We start from the raw sequence: 25049 nt of genomic DNA on the forward strand, positions 1-25049 counted from the left end.
TGCTGCCATGGTCATGAGTGTGAACAACGGTCATAAGTCATGATTTTCAGTGCCATTGTAACTTCCAGCGGTCGCTACCTGTAGAACTTTTCCAAGCGGCTGACTTTAAAAAGATGGTGCACGGCTACTTCATTTGCTGGCTTGGCATCACCAAAGCAGCAACGGGAGTCGGTGCGCCTCTTTTGAGGGCAATCACGACGCCGTTGAATTTTGGGGATGGGACATGATTCCCAACAATAGGTCGGAGGACGTTCGTTCTCCCACGCCGCAACTCCCGGGAGCGGAACTACTCTGCCTTCGGAGCTGATGCTGCAGCTGAGCGAAATCCAGGGCGGCTGCTGCTTCCCTCTAATGGCTCCCGAACGCGCTAGCAGCTCGGCGGGTGAGGTCACCTCCTTTCGCCGCGTCAGTCTCCTCCCGCAGGCGCCGCAGTGACAGCTGAGCCGGCGGTTCCTGGTCGCCCACTGCTTGGGCTTGAGCTTCTCTCTCGGCCGCCCGAGGTTGCGGGCGCTGCTCGTCGTGCCCATCCCGGAGGAAAGGCGGGCTTGAGAGCTGCGGGAAAACGGCCGTCATGGCGGATGACTTCGGCTTCTTCTCCTCCTCGGAAAGCGGAGCAACCGAGGCCGCCGAAGAGGACCCGGCCGCTGCTTTCCTGGCTCAGCAGGAGAACGAGATTGCGGGGATCGAGAACGACGAAGGCATCAGCTGCGCCGAAGGAGCCGCCAGGGGAAGCCAGGAGGCCGCCGGGGAGCCTCGGGGTGAGCGAGCGGGGTGTGTGTGATTGGGGGTGGCGGAGACGGGCGGCTCCTCCACCGAGGGGACCCGCACGTGGCCTGCCCAGGCAAGGAGCCGCGGGACCGAGGGGAAGTGGGCAGCAGCATGCCGGGGAAACGGGATCTTTCCCGAAGAAGCTGCGCCCATCAGCCATCTCGGTGGCTGCCTAGCCTCAGCCTGCCAGAGAAAGCCAGCAAAAACGGAGGAATCGTGTGTTGGGAGGCCTCACCCAAGCCACCACGTCTAGTGGTGATGGGAGTTGTAGTCTTAAATATATCTTTCCAAACGGAGTGAGGGGGCACTGGTGCATTCTTGCCAGTTCTCTCTAGAACAGGGGTCTCCAACCTTGGCAACTTTAAGCCAGGAGGACTTTAACTCCCAGAATGCCCCAGCCAGCGGGAATTCTGGGAGTTGAAGTCCTCCGGGCTTAAAGTTGCCAAGGTTGGAGACCCCTGTTCTAGAAGGCCACTTTTGTTCTTAAATTGTGAAAAGGATGCTGTGGCTTGACTTGGGGCCAATCACACTCCCCCCGCCGGTTCAGTCAACCTCAGAGGGTTATTGTGAGACGAAATAAGAGGAAGGGACACTGTATGCACTACCCCTGATTTAAAGGCAGGATGTCAAGTTCTGAGACGCCACAATAGTTACTCTTCTACAGCTGCTAGTAGAATCTGTGACTGGGCTTATGCCCTGTATTAAGCCACCTAGGCGCCTGATTTCGTGTTGGCTTCATGTAAAAGCAACTAGGGCTCTTCTGCGAGCTGTTTGAATTAACTACGGCTTAGCACAAAGAGCATACCAGGCATATATATGAGATTACTCTGAATCTCTGCTCTGTGGAACTAGCTGATTTTTCACCCTTCCCTCTTTGGAGCCAGCTCTGCGTCAGGGACCAGCTGTGGGTTGAGTCTCTCATTAGAGGCAAACACCTTTGACTCTTCAGTGCAGCCTTAGATAACCACAGAAGGAAAGCAAAACAAGCCTTGTCTAGGATGTAGGCCTTGCAAGAGCCACCAAGGATACTGCAAGATCCATCAGGAGCCCTGTTTTTGTGGGTAATGTTTTTTTTTTGGTTAGGACAAGAACAGATGGCATCTGGCCCAAGCACTGGGCTAGGGAAGAGAGGCTGCAGGAGGAAAAGATGACAGAAGCTGATGTATCATAGGCATACTGACTTTCTTGTTTAACTTTGGGTGGAGGCCTAGCGTAAGTTGCCAAACCAGATCTGGGTGCAGCCCAATATTCAAAATGTGGGTGATAATCAGGGAAAAGAAAAAGAATCTGCAAGTGACGGAAATGTTACACACACCCCAAATACTATTTTTCGTTTATAGCTGAATTCATCTAAACCTCTCTGGTTTTAACTATCATACTTTCCTACTAGTTGGGACCCTGGAAGTTTAGCAAGCAGCCTTTCCTGTGAATTGCCAAAACAAAGCTGTACGGGTTAATTTCTGTATGCCCTACTGCTGCTGGAAGTGCAGATTCAGAGCAAGTAAACAGGTCTGTTCTTGCTTCTCCTATGGCAGCAGCCATGACATTTATCTGGTTCTCCAGCAAGAAGTTTAAGCTGTATTGATGCTATGGAGATACACTTTTGCTTTTTCCTTGTTCATTTACATTTTCAGAGTGGAGAGCATATAGTTTTGTCGGGGTCTCATGTTAGAGACTTTGGATCTCCTCAATAAGTGGACCCAGATTGTTGGGGGCAATAAGTTGACCTTGTATATAATATACAAATGGATGAAGACTATTGCTTGACATAGTGTAAGCCGCCCTGAGTCTTCGGAGAAGGGCGGGATATAAATGCAAATATATAAATAAGTGAGACGTGGTATATAGCTTTTTCTTGCAAATTGTTATATTTGCTATTTACTGCTAGGATGCAACTTGTTTCATCCTATACAAGAAAAAACCGCTTTAGCCCCAGCTCCCGTTTTCATATTTCATATTTCTAATCCTTTCAAAACAGATACAGGAGAGGAGCCCAAAATCCCAGGAACTGTTTAAACTGTTGATCCAGATTTCTTACTACCATACAGTACAGACTTAGGGCTACTGTATTAGACTTAGTCTGCCAAAATCTTATATAATATATAACATATATAATTATATATATTATATATAATATATATAAATCTAATATATTAGACTTAGTCTGCCAAAATCTGCCAAAAAAATGTTGCTGAATGTAACATATTTCTTTATCTCTTTGCTTTCTAATGGTCAGCCAGATTTTTTTGCAGCCCATATCTGATGGCCATATCCAGGCCATATTCAGTGACTGATGTTAATCAATCTTCTCCTCTGGATTGCTTGTTATTATTTAGTCCAATATTACTGCCACATATATATCTACCTTAAAATCTATATTTTTATCTATAGTTTTTATTTGCTAAAGTTTTTCCTGGAAGTGCACGGTCCACTTTTTTTTTTTCAGATCAGTCAAGTGTTGATCCATTAATTGTGACAGAAATTGTCCAACTGGCATGCTGCCCAAGCTTAATACCACAGGCTGAGAGAGAATGACTGGCTCAAAGTCACCCAGCCAGCTTTCATGCCTAGGGCTGGGTCAAAACTCAGTTTCCTGGTTTCTACCCTAATGACTTAATTGCTAGACCAAACTGGATTTTTTTAATCAATAAGGTAAGGTGAGAAAAGATTTGAAAAATTTGAAAAAAGTGTTGCTAGGATGCTAGGAATTTATTTGAGTTGAGTAGCTATTAAATTCACATAAACAAGCTTTTTTTTAAAAAAATCAGGATGCATGATTTATTTCTGTTTCAGTTGTGCATAGTAAAAAATAAAGCTAAGCAATAGTGTGGTTTTATGGCTTTTTGCAGCATGTGAATTAAATCCCTGTGCTTTATAACCTATGATTTATTTATGGGTTAAATTCTATCCAAATCCAACAACTATTATACTGTATGTCCAATAAAGTGTCATTTAAAATGTAGTTTAGTGTGATACATAATCCTAGTCTGGTCAAATGGAGCTTTGGAAATAAAGTTATTTTATAGGTACCAAATGTCACATATTAAAAAATATTCACTTAAATGTTGGAAATTCAAGGTAAACTCAAGAACTTTTATAGCATGTGGCAATAATTCTTATAATTTGCCAACATCAGGACAGGATGAATTTGTGTGCTCTTAAAACTAAAGAAGTGGGGGAGTTGAGGTAAATATTTGCTTCCACTATAATCCAGGAGTAGAATAATTATATCTAGAGCTTGATTACTTTCAGATTTTTAATATTCGTTCCAATATATCAGACTACACAGCTATTTTTTAGGTATGGATTATAGGCATTTTTATACATAATAACTTGAGGACAGTAAATTGTTCTAATGAGCTATATAGTATAATATGTCACTGTCTACCCTTTTATCATTTTATGATCCCAACAGAAAAATGTCCGCGTTAGAAAATGGATGAGTGCAAGATAGAATATCCAGTGCATGAATCCAGCTATTAGGATATATAAATTATGATTTATGGCAGGATTATATTGAACCAAATCATTACTGCTTATTTAACACCATTTTAAAATAAAGTATGGACTATTAAATGCACACACAATTTTATAATACGGAGATATATTTGGTGAATTTTACAAACTGATAACCCCAGAGTATTAAACTGCAGATGAACATTTTAGTTTGTCAGGCATGATGGCTATAAAATGAAATTATAGCTAAAGTGCTTTAATTGCAATTTGTATTCATTATTTCTGATACATTTATTCATCTCTTATATGGCTAGCTTTCTGTTCTGGTTTTTAGATTTAGAGATGGATAGCTATAATATTTGTTAATTTATTCCAAATGCTTCTATACCACTTCAGATGTACAATTTTAATTGGCGTATTGCATAAGCCATATGCAGCATCACTGCTGTCTCTCATCTCATTTTTTAACCATAACAGGTAAGGATAGAAGACATAAATGTGGCAAGGGAGTCTATCTTAAACGCAGTAGCCTTAATCCTAATTGGGCCATTATACTTTTATTCCAGCATGAAAAACTACAAATCAGAAGTGTTGAATAACCAGCCAATGTAAAGATAACTATAATTGCAACCAAAATGGTAAATAACTTTGGCTTAATGTGTTCATATAAATATATTCATTCTTTTCCTTGACTTGAAAGTCTGAAAATATCTCAGAAAAAGCTGTGGGAAACCACAGCTATATTACCACCAAAAAATATTAGATGGATGCAACTATGAAGATACCAAAAGTCTCACCTTACAGGATCCTTTTTTCCTTTAACAAGTTATTTCTCTTCTTTTAAAACTCCCTCAGATTTTTGCTCTATTGTAGGCCAATGTCTTATGAGTTTTTATTCTTTAGTTAAATATCCTTCTTTCCCACCTAGCCAAACAGGAAGGTGCTTTTCAAAATAATGTCTGGCCTGTCTTTTGCAGGTTTAACTTTGCAAATAATTGATGACTGAATGCTTTCTCTTACGCTCAGATACTGTAGCATTGAATAATACTTTAATATTTTCCCTTTGTTGCAGTTAATTTTGAAAACACAGGAGGAACTGCTGTGAACGGTGATGTGTTTCAGGTGAGAGTCTGAACTCAGTGGGGCTCTGAATTGTATCAACTTTCATAAGTTGATGTAATGTACAGAAGAATAGCTGTACTCAAACCTAAGAGACAATTCTTTTAAGAATTTTATCTGGGGCATTTGGCTTTTCTTGCTAGTCACTCAAAGAAAAGGGGAAAGGGAAAGTAGTGCTTACTGCAGTGCTAATAAGTTTTCTTAGGTTTTTGACGGACGTTGTTCATAATAGAATTCTATTACATGTTACTGCATATAAACAGGAAATCAGCCCCACAGTTACTTACCTGATTATGTTACCTAGTCTGGTAGTGAAATGTCAGCAAGCAAACAACTAAGATCAAAGAGCACCAACAACTCTACAGTTCACCTCTGAACTACAAATATTCTCTTCCATCAGCATCCTCTTACCCTAGATATTGTGGACTACCATTTCCATAGTTCCTTTTCATTGGTTGTGCTGATGTGGGCTGATAAAAATGGTGCTTATCCATCAGTGGTGGGTTTCAAAATTTTGTACTACTGGTTCTGTGGGTGTGGCTTGGTGGGCATGGCATGGCTTGGTAGGTGTGGATTGGTGGGCGTGGCAGGGGAATTGGTGGGCGTGGCAGGGGAATTGGTGGGCATGGCAGTGGATTGGTAGGCGTGGCAGGGGAAGGATACTGCAAAATCTCCATTCCCATCCCACTCCAGGGGAAGGATACTGTAAAATCTCCATTCCCTCCCGATCAGCTGGGACTTGGGAGGCAGTGAATAGATGTGGGTGGGGCCAGTCAGAGGTAGTATTTACCAGTTCTTCGAACTACTCAAAATTTCTGCTACCGGTTCTTCAGAACTGGTCAGAACCTGCTGAAACCCACTTCGGTTATCCATGTTGCAATCCATCATCTACAATAAGAGCTTGTAAATATTTCTAACCGGAAGCCATTTGAAGGCACTAACATTATTGAGGGAGATAATTATGATTGTAAAGAGAGAATGACTTAGACACGAATTGCTGTGAAGTTGAACATCCAATTAAACATATATCATATGGAAGTATAGAAAAGATAGCATTGACATGGATAGCTTTTTTATATCTTCTAGGTGAGTCAGACCTCTGCTTCCTTAATTTTCAACAGATATGGCCAAAGATATAAAGTCAAAATGAAGATGCTAGATTGGAAACAGTAACATTCTGTTCTACCAGATCCAAAAGCCAAAAAAGGCATTGTTCCTTTTTCCTTCTGTTTGTACTGAGAGATCCATGAATCAGTCCAATTATGTGCATGTTTATTTAGCACTAAATTTGTTTTAATTTTGTGGGACTAACTCCCAGTAAATTGAATTGCTACATTACTCTCCATCTGATACAAAATTTAGCTTTGAAAATTTCAATGCAATAGTTCTATCAAGCCCTTCACAAATATAAAAAAGCTAACATTGTTTCTTTATTTTGAATGAAAGAATGTTGACCTGAGAATTGCCAGCATATCCTTATATTATTAATTCCCACATTTACCCGGAAAGCATTTTTCTGTGTGGTTCTTATCTACTTTCTCCTTCTACCTTGGAATAATGTTGATATTTGAAAAAGACAATAGTTTCTTTGAGGCAATAATCTGACTGTACTAAATAATCTGCATACCAAGATAATAATTATTGAATAGCAACTTTGTGCCTTTTTACCTTGTAGAGGAACCCTGTTATGCTAGTAGAATTGTACAGTATACTTTTCATTTTTTTTCAAGCAAAATCCTTTATCTTCCTCACTTTTCTGTATCATCCTGCACTTACAGCGCAATGTGTATGTCAGAGGTGGGTTTCAGCAGGTTCTGACCAGTTCTGGAGAACCAGTAGCAGAAATTTTGAATAGTTCGGAGAACTGGTAGTAAAAATTCTGACTGGCCCTGCCTCCATCTATTCTCTGCCTCCCAAGTCCCAGCTGATTGGGAAGAAATGGGGATTTTGCAGTAACCTTCCCCTGGATTGGGGAGGGAATGGAGATTTTACAGTATCCTTCCCCTACCATGCCCACCAAGCCACGCCCATCAAGTAATGCCACACCCACCAAGTCACACCCACAGAACCTGTAGTAAAATTTTTTGAAATCCACCACTGGTGTATGGGAACTCATTTAAAAGTGCTACTAAGGAGGCTCAGAAGTATAACTGTTCATGGGATACCATTCCACACCATGTGACAGTCTCTCATCTGTTGAGATCAGTGGGAAAGGCAGAGGCTATTACTGGAACTGTTGGCTTCTTCTTGGTATGATTTAGAGTCACGTAATTATAGTTTGATCTATGTGATTATATTGGCAACAGTAGATCACTTCTGAAAAACCTTGCCAAGAAAACTGCAGGGGTATGTCCAGGAAGTTCCAAGAATTGGACATGATTCAACAGAAGAAAAAATTATAGGCAATTTAGCTTGCGGAGGGTTGAATTGGGATGTGTTCAACACTATTACAGAAACAGAGTTTTCTAAGTGCACACATACCCTTTTCTCTTCTTCCCATATCTTAAAACAACCACCTTCCCCATGCCTCAGAAATTCCATTTTTGGATTGAGCAATCTGCATCCCACTCATTTTCTTCTACTCACCTCCAGAGAAGGCAACTCCAGATGACAATTTATTAATGTAAACGACCTAGTCCAACTTGAAGCTGTAGATGAACCTGATCTAACCCAACCTGAAGTAGTAGATCCAGAATCAGCCTGTGTGCCTGCAGTGTATAAATCTCATTTACTCTTTTGTATTGGAGGGTGCAATAGGAGGTGCAGAAGAAAACTAACTAGCCTTTTGGATGATTCTAGATAAGTTGGAAAAGTTTGTTCCTGAGGTCATTCTGTTTATGTAAAAACAAGCTACAGCACAGGTTTCTGGAAATAACTATAGGAACCTGATGCTGGATCCAACATTTTAAAAATTATTATCTATAAACAGAAATCATATTGAGGGGTTCCTCTAATTTTGCAGTCGGTTTATTTAATTGCTACCATTATTGTCCTTTACATGAAGATGACCACCTTTAGCATTTCCCTTGTGATTTCAGCCTGAGACTGTGAAAATGGTTCTTGCCATGACAACAGTTGACACAAATGGCAGTTTTAAAACTCAACTGAAATCAACACCTAGTTCTGGTCAGAGAAGATTGCAGCAAGACATTGGCCCTTTAAAGATTGTGACATCATAAGAATTGTATCACAACGGCTGACTTACAGCTATTACCCCTTAGAATTTCAGGCATTCACCTGAAGCACAGATATGAAAATCATGTTGGCCGTAAATGACAAGGCAAGTTGATTAAGAGAGGGCAGGTACATGGCTGATGAAGATGCTCATTCGTCAGCTTGAATATGTAACTTTGAAAAGCATCTGCTTGCATAAGACTGCAGCTAGTTGTGCTATTTCTGAATGAGGGAGCCCTCAGACTCTCCTCATAATTTCAGTTTTCTATACCTCATTCTTCAAATTAATTTTTTGGGGAAATACTAGATTATGCTTAAATAAGCCCCCAATCAGCTAGGACAGTGGTAGTGAACCTTTTCGGCACCAAGTGGCCAAACCAGAACACATATGTATGTGCGCGCACAGAGTTGTTTTTTTGGCTGTTTTTTTGGCCATTTTCAGGCCATTTTTGGGCTGTTTTGAGGCCGTTTTGAGGCTGTTTTGGCCCAAAAAATGGCCTGATTTTTTTGCTGTTTTTTGAGATGTTTTCAGGCCATTTTGGGGCCTTTTTGGGGACATTTTTCAGCCATTTTTGGAGCCGTTTTCTGGCTGATTTTGGCCCATTTTCTGGCTGGTTTTGGGGTTATTTTCCGGCCATTTTTCAAGCTGTTTTCCAGCCATTTTCCGGCCATTTTTCAAAAACCAGGAGAGCAGCTGGCAACGGTGCATGTGCCCACAGAGAAGGCTCTTCGTGCCATCTCTGGCACGCATGCCATAGGTTCACCATCACAAAGCTAGGATTAGGATTTGCCTACAATCTTATACAAGACATTTTGGCAGGAATGGAGACTCCTGTTTCTTAACCATTCCTTGTTGGGGGAGACCAATAATTCCTCCATGGTTTTTTTTGTCCAAAGGAACCCAATGGACCTACAGATGCCTATGCAGCCATTGCCAGAGCTGACCGATTGACACAGGAGCCTGAAAGCATTCGCAAATGGCGAGAGGAACAGAAAAAGAGACTGCAGGAGCTGGGTAGGGATAAAAAGATTTGCTCAGGAGTTCAGCTGGAGTTCAAATATAACTATAAAGTACTCATGTAAATTATATTTTTAAAATTGTATTGTCTATGGGGATTGCCGTGTATATGGAGAATTTTTGTATAGGAGCAGAGAAGATGGTGGAGAATAGAATAGAATAGAATAGAATAGAATAGAATAGAATAGAATAGAATAGAATAGAATAGAATAGAATAGAATAGAATAGAATAGAATTTTTTATTGGCCAAGTGTGATTGGACACACAAGGAATTTTGTTTTGGTGCATATGCTCTCAGTGTACACAAAAGAAAAGATACGTTCATCAAGGTACAATATTTACAACACAATTGATGTTCAATATATCAATATAAATCATAAGGATTGCCAGCAACAAGTTATAGTCATACAGTCATAAATGGAAAGAGATTGGTGATGAGAAGATTAATAGTAGTGCAGATTCAGTAAATAGTTTGACAGTGTTGATGGAATTATTTGTTTAGCAGAGTGATGGCCTTCGGGAAAAAACTGTTCTTGTGTCTAGTTGTTCTGGTGTGAGATTGAACCAGCAGAAAAACTTTCTTAAACGATGCAAAAAATGCTGCTGGGATTTGTTTAGAAAAGGGTTCTTGATACGAAAAGAAAATATAAACTGGGCAGCAGAATTGAAAAGGGCTCCCAGATTAGCAGAGTAGAGAATGAATATAAGTATATCAGGAAGTGGGAAGAGAAATAAAAACAATATTGTAGAATAAGAAATAATGAGATATATTATTTTAAGTTTTCTTTCTAGCATCAGCTGAATAAATACATCAGTGTGATGATGTAGCTAATAAGCATTTTTTTCCTTCTTACTAACAACTGTAGTGTTTGTGGTTTCTGTTCTATAAATTCCATTTAGATGTCAAGCTGTACCTTTGTCCTTGCCATTCATAGCTTCTAGCGACCTCTATTCCAATAAATGAAGACTAATATCTTCCTCTTAACCTGAGATATGACTTACAGTTCTTCATGACCACATCTATCCAGGGTACCTCACTTTTTTGCTGGGGATGACGGAGATGTCATTTTATACATCTGGGTCGTGTCAGGCTAGATTTAGGCTAGCTAAGACCCTTAGGAATTTCCTTTGTATCTTTCATGATATGTTTTTCTTGGTTTTAGATGCAGCTTCAAAGGTATTAGAACAGGAATGGCGTGAAAAGGCTAAGAAAGACTTGGAAGAATGGAACATAAGGCAGAATGAACAAATGGAGAGGAACCAGGCGAATAACAGGTACAGCTAGGAAAAAAGTTTCTTAATGTCTTGTTTATATCTGGATCTGCAACAAATGAAAGGGCATCCTACTGGGTGCAAATTTTAACTCAGTCGTAACTGAGTTAAACATTCATTGGTTACTTTAGCTGCATGTAAATAAGGTAACCTTGGGAGGGTTAATTCTAATTCTTAGAAACTAGCTGTCTCTGCACCAGGTCTGTCACTGTGGGGGCATTATGACAAGCAGTTTACTTCTACAAAAATTTTCTCACTTTCTTTCCTATACATTTGATTAATGAACCTCTAACCCCCTAAGCTTCTAATGCATTCAAGTAGCATTTAGTTCTCCCTCTTTCCTTTTTAAGGGTATTACTAATCTGTGTTTCTCTAACTCTTTGCTTCCATTCTGCTCTGCCCTTTCTCCCGTTACTGGACCTTGCCACAGGATTGCTGACAAAGCCTTTTACCAGCAGCCAGATGCAGATGTGATTGGCTATGTGTATGTCTCTCTTGCTCATTTTTCAGGGGGTGGGGGTAACTTTTCTGAATGGGACCATGCATGTGGCGCTCCAGTGTGTGCTTTTTGCCTAGACCAAAAACAGGCCCAGAATTGCCTCAGTTTCTTCTTCTCATAATTCACTGTAGTGTGAGAATAATCATTGTAATTATGTAGTTTCCTGACTCCCGATCTTGCTTTAATTTATTTATTTATTTATTTATTTATTTATTTATTTATTTATTTATTTATTTATTCATTCATTCATTCATTCATTCATTCAATTTTTATACCGCCCTTCTCCCGAAGGACTCAGGGCGGTGTACAGCTAAGATAAAACAAAACGGTACAAAAATATACAATTAAAATACAAATTAATATTGTTTTCTCTCCGCTTCCTATCATTCATTGGTTAGGATAAATTTATATATATTATTTTTGGTTAAGCAGATAAAGGAGAAAGGTCTCTTCTGTTTCTGTTTTTAAATTAACAGTTTTCTTGCTGGCATAGCAAAAAGGTAAGGCATAAATTGATGAAGCAGTTGGAAATATAGAAGCTTATATATACAGTAGAGGAGTGATAGAAGAGTCTATGAAGTGAAGCCGCAAAATGGCAAAGGTATATTCTGTTATGCCACAGATTTCTTATTAAGGAATACCTACTAATATTTTGAAGGACCTAAAAGACCTGACTTTTTGCCCAGGTCTTTGGGGAAGACAACTGCTATCCCTTTTCCTTTCTGTTCCCCTCTTGAGTTTACTTTGTTCCATCATTGTTCCTTCATCTTCTGCTGTTCTTGGGGGGAGGGGTTGTATTGTTTTTTTTAAACATTGTATACTACTCAGTCACTGGAAGTTCGGGGAGCATTTAACTTTAATCAGTCACTATTATTACTAAATAATTATAAGGCTTATGATGATTTATAAGTGCTTCAAAGCATGTCATATAAGCATCCTATACATAGGCCTACATTGTAATTATTTTTCTATTTGTTTTCATGCAGTGCCAGATCTAGTCTGGGAATGTTCCTCATACTGTATATAAAAACAATCCTATATTGTATGCTCCTACTGTCCTTCCAATAAGTTGCAGTGCTTCTTTTAAATAATCATTCTAGTCTCAAATAATCATTCTAGTCTCTAGCAATTCGTTTCAGGATTTACCATATTTTTGCTCCTAATCTTGGATTCAAGTATAAGGTATATATCTTGGCCATCTCTGTTGTTACTCATACATATATTTATTGTTTTCCCTCATTTATTTTTTTTCTTGTTTTTTTTTTCTTGTTGAGATAGCAGAAAATCTAGAGTATTTTTCAAGCCCATGATCATGATTATCCATGATCTGAACTATAGCTAATAATAAACTGCATTTAGCTGGTAGTGTATTTTATATCTATACACCCAGATGATGTGACTCTTAGAATTTATGCCTTTACATGGTGGTCAGTGTTGCAAAGTTTATTAGTCAGAATGTTCCTTAAAAGAAGGAAAATCAGTTCTGGGAAATTCTTTTTTTTTTTTTACGGATCTCAATGACTGTATTCACATAACAGACCAAATAAACAAACCAACCAAATTTAATCTTTTTGCGTGATACAAGTCAGGCCTATCTAATTAATTTATATTTAGCGCACCATGTGAATGCAGAAAACGTGGTTCGTTTGATGCCTCATAGGTTAGTTAACCAGTAATGAATGTTGTGTGCCAGTCCAGACCTTGTCTGGAGGCAAATGTTCTTGCACTTGTTTTCTGGCCTGACAGTGTCTTACTTGCCTTCTCCAGAGCCTCAGAGGAAGCCTTCCTAAAGGAGTCCAAGGAAGAGACGACTGGCACTGAATGGGAGAAAGTGGCCCAACTCTGCGACTTCAATCCAAAGAGCAGCAAACAGTCCAAGGATGTCTCACGCATGCGTTCAGTGTTGATCTCCCTCAAACAGATCCCTCTGGCCCGCTAGCCTAGCTGAACGGAGGCTGGGGCTGGAGTCAGGGTGCTGGTGGCTCTTTGTGCCAGCCAGTTTAACAGCAACACTACCACAGGCTTAGAAGGCCACCAAAATGGGGGAACAAACAAAAGCATCCCACCCCTGTCTCTTTCTCTCTTCTCAGTATGTTCCTGTCAGTTAGATTGGGTGGCTGCCTGTATCCCCCACCCTCCCTTGAATTTACTTCGCTTAAAGGGTGCACTGATATCTTTTTACACATATTTATTAATGGTGTGGTCCTTGGGCAACTGCTCTCTTCCTTGCTGCCTTCAGGCAAGGTCACTTTCAGTATTGGGTCATTCAGTTTCCCACTCCCCCAGTGTTGCCGATATCTACTCCCCTCAAACCTGGCTGGTTTAATTGGTTAAACATTATTCCCCTCTCTAGTCCATTGTATTCGACCGGGGGTAGGGTGAGTGCTAAAATTGAGCTTAGGGCTGGGAACAAAATTCTGGTCCCAGTTCTGTTGCTGTTCTTTTTTTTTAACCTGAGTGATGAGCATGATTCTCCGAAATGGCCAACAGTTAGAGGGTTGGGATTCAGTTGTTTCCCACTTGTGCTGGACATCGCAGGCACAGGCTGTTTGAAGAAATCTCTTAAAAAAAGAGTCCTTCAAGAGCAAATGTACAGAAGACAGAGTGAGAGTGAGAGAGAGAGAGAGAATGGACAACTGAAGTAATAATAGATGTGTGTAGTACATTTTTAATGACAAACCTGAAAATGAGATCTGTATGAACCTGAAAACTACAATCCAAGCTAAAACCACTGCACAAAGAATTGCTTCCACTAAAGAGAATGCTGTTTCTCTTTTTGAGATAATCTTTTGGCTTAGTTGATATCTAGGAAGAATATATGAGCAGATTCCTTCACTTTCAGTCCTCTCTTCAAAGGTTATTCCATATTTGCTTAAGAATACACTAAATGTATAGCTACAATGTAGAGTTAAACTGGATGTTATTAAAAGGTACCTAATTTGGATCTTCTCCACTGAGATAGCTCTAGATTTAAACTAACAAGCCAACTCTGGTTTTGCTCATATAACTTAATACACACAGCTAAATACTATGTTTTATGTTCACATTTTTTTGGCATTTAGTGCCGTAACATACAGTTAGACTTACTCCCATGTAAATATGTTTAAGGTTTCAGACATAGATATGCCACTTTTGTTCCAGAAGATTTTTTTTTTTTGCATTTATATCCCGCCCTTCTCTGAAGACTCAGGGCGGCTTACACTATGTCAAGCAATAGTCTTCATCCATTTGTATACTATATACAAAGTCAACTTATTGCCCCCCAACAATCTGGGTCCTCATTTTACCTACCTTATAAAGGATGGAAGGCTGAGTCAACCTTGGGCCTGGTGGGACTTGAACCTGCAATATTGCAAGCAGTTGCTGTTAATAACAGGCTGCATTAGCCTGTTGCGCCACCAGAGGCCCTTTACTTGCCTCTTCAGTTTTCAGGTCTTTGCATCGGCAACCATGTCCTTGCTACTAGGGTGGTTTTCCAATCCAGTTACCTAGAGGAAGTTTTGTATCAGCAGCAATGTCAGATGATGAAAGTTTTTCCCAGTCTTTCTTCCTTTCCATACTGGCTCAGCTCTGCAATCTCTTTTGCTGTAATTACAGAAGACTCAACAATTCTTTCAATTTCCCTTTGGGTGTACATTTTCGTAGAAAGGGAAGCTTGGCTCCTTTAGTGAAGATTTTTCATTTAAGCAAATGCACAGATTATAAAAAATTTAGCAGTGTAAAACTGTAAAATCAGTTTTTGAAAATGTAGCTTTAGAAAGAAAGACTGGGCACGTTACTTCATTTTAGCTGTTGTGTAGCTGGGCTGAAATACATTCATGAAAATATAGCTGTACATACAGCATTTACAGGTTGTATTCACTACATAAGTTAGCATAAATATTTTACTTGTAAAATGCCCTAATGGGGTAAATTCAATATGTGATTTTTGCATAGTAACACATTTTCAAGAGCCACAGCACATTGTAGGGAAGGCATCTTTTTCCAATATTTTCTCTTAAGCTGATAACGTCAGTATTTTTCATAGGTGGGTTATATTATACCAGAAAGTGCTATGCTAGAAATCATCCTTTGAAGACCTGAGAACATTCCCCAAAGGGATTTATTTTGGGGGGGGGGATATCATTTGGTGGTAGTACCATCAGAGGTTGCTCCTTTAAATAAGGCTTTAGGAAGTCTTTCTCTTGCATGTCCTTGGCTTGCATCCTGTGGGTCCATGATATTGACATTTGAAATGAAAAGTTCGTAAGAATCCTACAATATACATCCTTTTTGGAACATAGGAGCAAAGAGAAGAAATATGGAGAAAAACTGAATATTTTCATAAGCTTTCTTTCGAGAGGTGTTTACTGAATATCATTTTATCAAAAGCCAAAGACGACTCCTTCAGGTGTATGTGGCAAAGATGGCAATGAAGGGGAATGAAGGGACAATTACAGTTCTAAGGATGTCTTGCCCCATCATTGACTACTGAGAAATTTACAACCCAAGAAGTAGTAGCAATCACAGTTTCACTAGCCATTTCAGCTTAACAAAAATCAAAATTCATCTCCCAATGTTCTATGAGATTTCTAAACCAACTGCTTCTAGAATCGGAGAGTAAAATCACAGAATGCTTGATTTACATTTCTTAAACTGGAAAAGTAATTAAAGTACTGTATTTTTCAGAGTATAAGACACACCTTTTTCCCCCAAAAAAGAGGGTGAAAATCTGGGTGTATCTTATACTCCGAATGTAGCCCCGCCCAGCCTTTCAAATGGAGATTTCAGGGTCTGAAAGAAGCTTCAGAAAAGCCTCAGAAAGGAAGCTTCAGAAAAGCCTCCAAGCAGAGCTTCAGAAAAACTTCAGAAAAAAAAATTAAGTTTCAGAGGCTTTTTTCTGAAGCTTTGTTTCGGAGGCTTTCAGAGCAGAAAAAAAAGTTTTTTCTGAAACAGAGTTTTAGAAGTTTCAAAACAAGGCACAAAGCTCACTACCAACTAACCTGTTGTTAAAATTCACCTCTGGAGTAGCTGATTGGGGGTATTCTTGAAGGCCAATCCACCTGTCAATCAGCTTTTTCGTATTTTCCTCCCAAAAAACTAAGGTGTGTCTTATACTCCGGCATGTCTTATACTCCCGAAAATACGGTAATAGACATCAAAATGCATTTTTCAAAATTTGTTACATAAGACCATCATCAGGATTCATGTATGAAGAAGTCTTAATATTGTTTCCTGCGAAGTATTTTGAAGAAAAGATTAAAAAGTTGTGCAATTCAAAACATTTAAAGACAGTTATGTGTGAGAACCCAACTAAATTTCTTAATTTTAAAAAGATACATCGAGATTTCCCCACATAAAGGCTCATAGTTTTCTAAACCCTGCAAGCCAGTCCTCACACCAGTCAGAATTAAAAAATCAGGATATTTTAGAATTCCTTTCATAATTATGTAAAATTAAACAAATGTTGCAAATTTATGTAAGTTCTAAATTATATTTTAATAGATTTAATAGCTATCCCACCCATAGCTAAAGTTTTCCTGTGCATAATTTATGTATATAATTGGGCAGTCTTGGGGTAAGAGTTCTGTGCATATAAAAAGAAAGATCCTTTTGACTTCTTATGAACTATGCAGATATGCCTGTATAATTTTCTTGGCAGTAGTACAAAAATTTTGCAGTTGCCTTTTTTGGGATACCTTTCAATTTCCTAGTCTAGATTGGGATGATTTGTGCATCCAAGTACAATCCAGGTTAGTTTCTTAGGTTTCTGAGGCCAGCCAAGTTTGACTAAATACTGCAACATGCAGCATTTAAATAAATCCTTAAAACACAGGCACTGTGAGATTTTAAAAGAATGTGGCTGCTGTGCTTCAAATCCTATAAGCTACTTCTGCCTTATAGTTAGTAGCACAATTTCCTGCATAATAATATTAAGGTGCTAATAAGAAAGCCAAGATGCAGAACAGCTTCTCCAAAAGAGTGTCATGAATCAAATATTGCCAGGAAAGAAGGAAGGAATCCAGTACCTACTAGCTAGGGTATGAGCTATTTGTCTTAAATTTTCAAACATTCACAGTTCATGTCTAAACAAGCAACAAGTGTCATAGCTTTTCCTTCTCTTAGTATTTGCATCAATCATTTTTTTCAATATACCAAGCTATAGTTTACACAGTTGCCTATTCATTAGTGTATGGATACAACCCCGTACAGAGCCATAACCTTTACTTCCGAATAGGCATATATTGTAGCTGTAAACAGTGTATTAAGTTGAATGGGAAGAGCTTTAACATCTTACTATATGTATATATTACAAGGCTTTGCTTCAATGGTGCTCACAGCTTTCCAAGCTAATAAAAAGCCACCATCCAGTCCAGCACAGATTAAGCTACTTCAGTGTAATAATTGCCCAATATAGGCTACTCATACACGGTGAACAATTATGCTGCTAGTAGAATATTTTGTGACTCAATGAGAGCTAAATTCATGCAATATAAAATACTGAACTCTAATTATAGGAACCATCAAAGAATTTAAAGTCATTATAGACACCAATCAATCAATCTTTCTAATGCTGTTATCTCCCTGGAAGTGTAATCTAGCCACTTAATTCATATAACAGCACTTCTGTTAGCCTTGATTTCAGAACCATACTGTATATCTGCTCTATTCTGCATGCTGTCATACTGCTGCATTGTTTAAACCAGCGCATGGGAAGTGCATACAGTAGTTTCAAGCTGTTTTGGTGGCAGAAGCTTTTATGAACTGGCTGTAAGAATTCATCCATAGGCACAATAGAGAAAAGTGATCTGCTCTGACAGTCAGACTAAACTTTTCTCCTCCGTTTAACATATTTAAGTAATAATTATCAGATGTAAACTGTTATCAAAATTGATCTACAATGCAAGGAAATAGTCAAAGAGGATTTTTTCCCTGAGAATTATATACAATATGATTATGCATCAGCATCATTATTTCATCTGACTTAGGCTGCCAGCAAGATGATTAGCACAAAATGCCTGGATTTGTTTTGGTGACAAAAAGCATAATGATGTTTGTTAGGTTTTGGTTTACAATGTTGGTTAGCCAGACTTAAAATCATAGTAACTTGAGTGCATTGGGCAATTCAGCTGTAGTTTTATTCAGTAACCCATGGTTGCTAGGCCAGCCATTGTAATTTAGTTAATAAACCATGGTTTAGCATGATACATAAATTCAGCCAATACAGGTTTTCTTGAAACTCTCAATTCCTACAATAAAGGAATGCCTATGATTTCAAAGAAGAACCCTTACTATGTAGAATTTTGCATTTATTAAAATATGTCTCACTTGTTCCTACCTAAAGTATTTGCTACCTTCTCAATTTTTTCTGGTTTGTTTTTTTTGCAAATTTGAAGATTTGAACTCTGTCCAAACAATTTATAAATATGTTGAACAGAACAGGGCCCTGAGGCATACCACTTGACTCTTCCTTTTAGATCAGGGGTGTCAAACTTGTATTGTCACAGCATCGTCACATGACGTATCATGACTTTCTCCCTTCACTAAACCAGGCATGGGCGTGGCCAGCATGTGATGTATCAGGGCCGCAAGTTTGACACCCCATTCTAGATTGATACAAAACTTGTTCAATTCTAGTAGCATATTCCAGCCTGTATTCCATCATCATCTCTCTCAGAATCTCCTGAACTTTTTGCTAAAGTATTTATTTATTTATTTTATTTATTTTGTCACAACATCATACAAAAAGATTATATAGTATATACACATATAAACATATATAGGAAGAAGAAAAGAAAAACAATAGGACAGGAACGGTAGGCACGTTTGTGCTTATGCACGCCTTATGGTCCTCTTAGGAATGGGGTGAGGTCAATAGTAGAAAGTTTTTGGTTAAAGCTTTTAGGATTATGGGAAGAGACCACAGAGTCAGGTAAAGTATTCCAAGCACTGATGATTCTGTTGCAGAAGTCATATTTTCTGCAATCTAGATTAAAGCGGTTTACATTAAGTTTAAATCTATTGGTTGCCCTTGTATTATTGCAATTAAAGCTGAAGTAGTCTTTGACAGGAAGGACATTACAATAGATGATTCTGTGAGTTAAACTTAGGTCTTGTCGAAGGCGACGGAGTTCCAAGTTTTCTAAGCCTAGGATTTCAAGTCTGGTGGGAAGTACACTATGACTATAGCGCAATGGACAACTAAGCTGGTCATTTTTGTTAAAGCACATCAAATTGCTTTGAATTAACTATACTAGTTAAACCCTGCTGACTCCCGCAGGGGGCCAGTGCATTATTTTTTAAATGTTCCCAAATTATTTTCCTAGTATGGATACCAAGACGAAATGATTGGTCATTAACGTGGTCAACTTTTTGGTGTTTTGCTGTTCTCTAAACTTTTGGCATTATAGCTATTCATCATTAATTTTTAAAGAAAATACACTGAAATATATGCAGGCTCATCCAAGAGCCTTGGCTGGGATTAGATTTATCCTGGACACAATGTTTATAGTACTAGTTTAACTGAGTTACTACTCCCTTGAGTCACTTGCTTTAGTTACATTAATTTGAACTTAGAAGCCCTTTGGGGAGACTGAAATAGAGTAAGAGATTATGACATTACTCAGCATGTCAGCATGTCAATTGTCCCACCAGAGGCAAGAATACTCTAGACCACTGCTACACAACACTAAAAGATGCCTATCGGTCTTTACCACGTGCAGCTGTAGGACACTCTGATCATTGCATGATTCACCTTGTACCTGCTTACAGGCAAAGACTTAAAGCCATAAAACCAATAATTAAATCAGTGAAAACCTGGACGGAGGAATCAGAATTAAAGCTACAGGCATGTTTTGACTGCACTGATTGGAATATTTTTAAAGATACCTCTGCAGACCTGGATGAACTCACAGATACTGTAACATCATATGTCAGCTTCTGTGAAGACCTATGTGTACCTACAAGGAACTTGCGAATACACAGTAATAACAAACCTTGGTTTACACCTAAACTTAAGCAGCTACGACATTCCAAAGAGGAAGCCTACAGAAAAGGTGATAAAATGCTGTACAATCAGGCCAGAAATGCACTAACAAGGAGATAAGAGCAGCAAAAGAAGCTACTCTGAAAAGCTAAAGAATCAATTTTCAGCAAATGAACCAGCAAACATGTGGAAAACTCTTAAAAATATCACCGGCTATGGCAAACCTCCTTCCCAGGCTGAAGGTAATCAACAACTGGCAGATGACCTGAATGAGTTTTACTGCAGGTTTGAAAGGAAACTACAGCCACCTATCTCCACAACCCCCATCTCAGACACACCAACAACAGCCAAGCCTCCTACAACTGACCCCATTTCATTGGGTTCACAACCCCTAGTGATCACAGAAAAGGAAGTGCAGGACCTATTTCACAGACAAAAGCCAGGAAAAGCTCCAGGCCCAGACAAGATAACTCCTTCTTGCTTAAAAGTCTGTGCTGACCAATTGGCCCCATCTTCACCCATATTTTCAATAAATCACTAGAGATGTGCTATGTTCCTTCTTGCTTCAAACGCTCTACCATCATCCCAGTGCCGAAGAAGCCCACCATCAAGGAACTGAATGACTACAGACCAGTTGCTCTAACATCTGTAGTCATGAAAACCTTTGAAAGGCTAGTGCTTTCCTACCTGAAAACCATCACGAATCCGCTTTTAGACCCCTTGCAATTTGCATACCGAGCAAATAGATCAACAGATGATGCTGTTAATATGGCTCTGCACTACATCCTACAACATCTTGAGTCTCCAAAGACCTATGCAAGGGTCCTCTTTGTAGACTTTAGTTCAGCATTCAATACCATCATTCCAGACATCCTTCTAACTAAGCTAAACCAGCTACAGGTAGCGGAACAGACTTGTAAGTGGATCACAAGCTACCTAACAAACAGGAAGCAGCAGGTGAAGCTAAGCAAGATCACATCAAATACCTGTACAATTAGCACAGGGGCCCCCCAAGGCTGTGTGCTCTCCCCACTTCTCTTCTCTCTGTATACCAATGACTGCATCTCCAATGATCCATTTGTTAAGCTACTGAAGTTCGCAGATGACACAACAGTGATTGGTCTCATTCGAGACAATGACGAATCCGCATATAGACGAGAGGTCGAACGACTAGCCTTGTGGTGCAACCAAAACAATCTGGAACTGAACACACTCAAAACCGTAGAAATGGTGGTAGACTTTAGGAAAAACCCTTCCATACTTCCACCTCTCACAATACTTGACAACACAGTATCAACAGTAGAAACCTTCAAATTTCTGGGTTCTATCATATCGCAAGATCTCAAATGGACAGCTAACATCAAAACATCATAAAAAAAGGACAACAAAGATTGTTCTTTCTGCGCCAACTCAGTAAGCTCAAACTGCCCAAGGAGCTGCTGATCCAATTCTACAGAGGAATTATTGAGTCTGTCATTTGCACCTCTATAACTGTCTGGTTCGGTTCTGCAACCCAACAAGAAAACACAGACTTCAGAGGATAATTAGAACTGCAGAAAAATAATTGCTACCAACTTGCCTTCCATTGAGGACCTGTATACTGCACGAATCAAGAAGAGGGCCGTGAAAATATTTGCAGATCCCTCGCATCCTGGACATAAGCTGGTTATATTTGTTAAAGCACATCAAATTGCTTTGAATTAACTATACTAGTTAAACCCTGCTGACTCCTGCAGGGGGCCAGTGCATTATTTTTTAAATGTTCCCAAATTATTTTCCTAGTATGGATACCAAGACGGAATGATTGGTCATTAACGTGGTCAACTTTTTGGTGTTTTGCTGTTCTCTAAACTTTTGGCATTATAGCTATTCATCATTAATTTTTAAAGAAAATACACTGAAATATATGCAGGCTCATCCAAGAGCCTTGGCTGGGATTAGATTTATCCTGGACACAATGTTTATAGTATTAGTTTAACTGAGTTACTACTCCCTTGAGTCACTTGCTTTAGTTACATTAATTTGAACTTAGAAGCCCTTTGGGGAGACTGAAATAGAGTAAGAGATTATGACATTACTCCATTGTGGAGTCCCTGGTACATTATTATTACGTTACCTGATAACATTCAGATAATGAAATATCTGCAAGCAAACATTTCAGAGCACATCAAGGACTCCATAGTTCAACCCTGGGCAGTATATACTCTTCTACTGGAACCTTTTTACATTCTCTATTACTATCTTATCATCTTTTTACAATTTATGCTTATCCATTCCACTTACTTCCTTTGCTAGTCACAAGGTTTATTTTCTCTCTCGCAAAGCTAAATTCTTTTGTACTTTAGGATTTCTGGCTCTTATCAAAATATATTTTAACATCTACTTTGTCAAACACAATAGGCATGACCAAACTTTAAGCAGGTTTAATCCTATTTAAAATGTAAACATATTTAAAGATTTAGTATCTATAAAGATATTTAAAAATCCTACAAAATGTGATTTACATTCTGGTATATTAGCATAAAATTATATCTAAAAATATATACATATTGTTGAATGATAATTCTTCCCCAGCACTCCTTTGTAATTTAGCAGTTTGAATGCATAAAGAATTGCTAAAAACTTTTTAAAAAGTGGTATAAATTGTTAGAAAAGCTATGACTCGTGGAAGACGCCATTAGTTAGCAAGACCAAGTTAACAATTCTGTTGCAATTTAGCAAGTTCAAAAATGAACAGACTGGAAAAGAGATGCAATTTACCCTACCCTTGACACTGTAAGAGAGCTGCAAGATAGCCAAAAAACAGGAATCTGGTAGCATCTTTTCAGACTAGAAAATTTTATTAAAAGGTATAAACTTTTATGAAATACAACTCCGTTCTTCATGCTTGGAATGGCTACTCGAATACAAGATTTAAATTGGAATGAAGTTGGGTGGAGGGAGGGGACCACAGGCCAGTTAACTTACTAATTTATAAAGCTGTTGTGACTCTGGGCAACATACAATAGTAAAACAATTAAAGAATACCAAAAAATATATATAGACATACAGAAAACCCCCCACAAGGAAGCATATAACACTCAAAGGCCTGTATCATTCCAGCCCAAGATGTAGGTTAAAAGCCAGCTTTTTTTTCAACAAGGTCTTCATGCAGACAAATAGGAGATATTGTTCCGGAGCAGAGGTGGGTTTCAGCAGATTCTGACCAGTTCTGGAGAACCGGTAGTGGAAATTTTGAGTAGTTTGGAGAACTGGTAGTAAAAATTCTGACTGGCCCCACCCCCATCTATTCTCTGCTTCCCTCTGTCATGAGATGCATTTATGTAATAACTAGTGAATTTACTTGGAAGCCTCCCAATAAACAGTACAACTCACAAAGCAGAGGTGTTGCAAGGGCATGCCCATAATGGTGTCGTGTCCCACTCCTCCGCTGACGGCCGGGTCAGGGAAATCCGAATCAGGCGTGCCTCTGCAGCTCTGCCAAAGTCCTAGCAAAGTCCTCAAGGCAGGCAGGAGACCAGAAAGTGACTTCAGCAAGATATGTTCAACTTTGCCTGACTCAGAGACTGCCAGAAAGCAGATCCTTTATATAGGCCATGGGGTGTGGCTCCATGACTCAGCACTTATCCAGGCCTGCCCCTCCCTTCCTTCTGACGCCGCCGCCTATCAATTCTTCTGAAGTGAGGGTCACTCCAGTCGGCAGATGTTGGTAATTGACCTCTCTCAGGCTCACATGCTGTGGGGGAGGGGGAGGGTCTAGTTGCTCCGTTTGCCTGGGCATGGAGCCAGGGCTGGAGCCGGGAGGTGCCCCCTCCTCCTCAGCCTGTCTGGGCATGGAGCCAGGGCTGGGGCCGGGAGGCATACTAGGACATTCCTCAGCGTTCGGAAGCAGATAAGAAGACCCCGGCTGCGGTGAGAGCGGGCAAGACACAACAAATGGCTTAAGTTGCTGCTATATTCTGGACCAGTTGAATCTTTTGATGGTCTTCAAGGGCAGCCACATGTAGTGCATAATGCAACAATCCATAAGTGAATAAAGCATGAGTGCTTGTTAGAAAGGCTTCTAGGTCCAGAAAATGGTGCAATCTATATGGATTTCTGCAAAGGCCTTCTTAGCCATAGCTGCCACCTGCTTCAGCTGGAGCTGTGAGTCCAAAGAGATCCCCAAATTGTGCAAAAGGAGGAAATGGATTCCCATTTGGGCCTAAAGATGGAACATATATCCAGTTCCACTACCCAGAGCCACTTGGCTTGTTATAGATGAATGAGTCTCTTCCTCCACACATACACAACCCGATAGCCTCCAAGTAGAGGTACAAGACTTTGATCTCTGCCAACTTTGGGTTAAACAACTCAGTATTATCACCAAACCGATGGCATCTGACCCCAAACCAATTCACGATCTCACCCAATGTTCTCAAGCAGATGTTAAAAAGGAGAGGAAGAGTGCTCTAACTTGTGTTGATTGAATTCACTCTTTATCTTCCTCCAATAGTGCTCTAGGTGGCTGTTCTGGCATTTCATCTCCTAAGTGCCCTGGAAAATCAAAGCACACCTCAGGATTCATGCTCAGTGAAAGGATGCACTGGTGTAATCTGTTCTAAGGCCTTTGCCACATGTCCATTTCAGCCAGCCAGCAAATTCTCAGCCAAATTATTCATCAAATACATAAGGGGGGAAAAAACCCAACCTCCCTCTACAACTTGTCAGGGTTATTGGTTGCCTTGGATGGTCTAGTCCAGGGGTGTCAAACTCACGTCGTCACGGCAGTGTCACAT

At 39.5% G+C, this 25049-nt stretch overlaps 1 protein-coding gene across 2 annotated transcripts; it reads left to right on the forward strand.

Annotated features, from left to right (window-relative positions):
* The first annotated feature begins 257 nt into the window (after positions 1-257).
* Positions 258-14255, forward strand: CLTB (clathrin light chain B). 2 transcript variants are annotated; one of them, XM_058165569.1, is made up of 6 exons: positions 258-758; positions 5297-5346; positions 9415-9532; positions 10699-10810; positions 11238-11291; positions 13074-14255. In XM_058165569.1, the coding sequence occupies exons 1-6, from the start codon at positions 572-574 to the stop codon at positions 13243-13245; spliced, it is 693 nt and encodes a 230-aa protein (XP_058021552.1). In that variant the 5' UTR covers positions 258-571; the 3' UTR covers positions 13246-14255. The 2 variants fall into 2 exon arrangements, with proteins under 2 accessions (XP_058021552.1, XP_058021553.1); XM_058165570.1 differs by lacking the exon at positions 11238-11291 and having other exon boundaries at positions 293-758.
* The last annotated feature ends 10794 nt before the right edge of the window (positions 14256-25049 follow it).

Source organism: Ahaetulla prasina, chromosome 2 (assembly GCF_028640845.1).
Source record: "Ahaetulla prasina isolate Xishuangbanna chromosome 2, ASM2864084v1, whole genome shotgun sequence".
In the NCBI taxonomy this organism is placed as follows: Eukaryota; Metazoa; Chordata; class Lepidosauria; order Squamata; family Colubridae; genus Ahaetulla; species Ahaetulla prasina.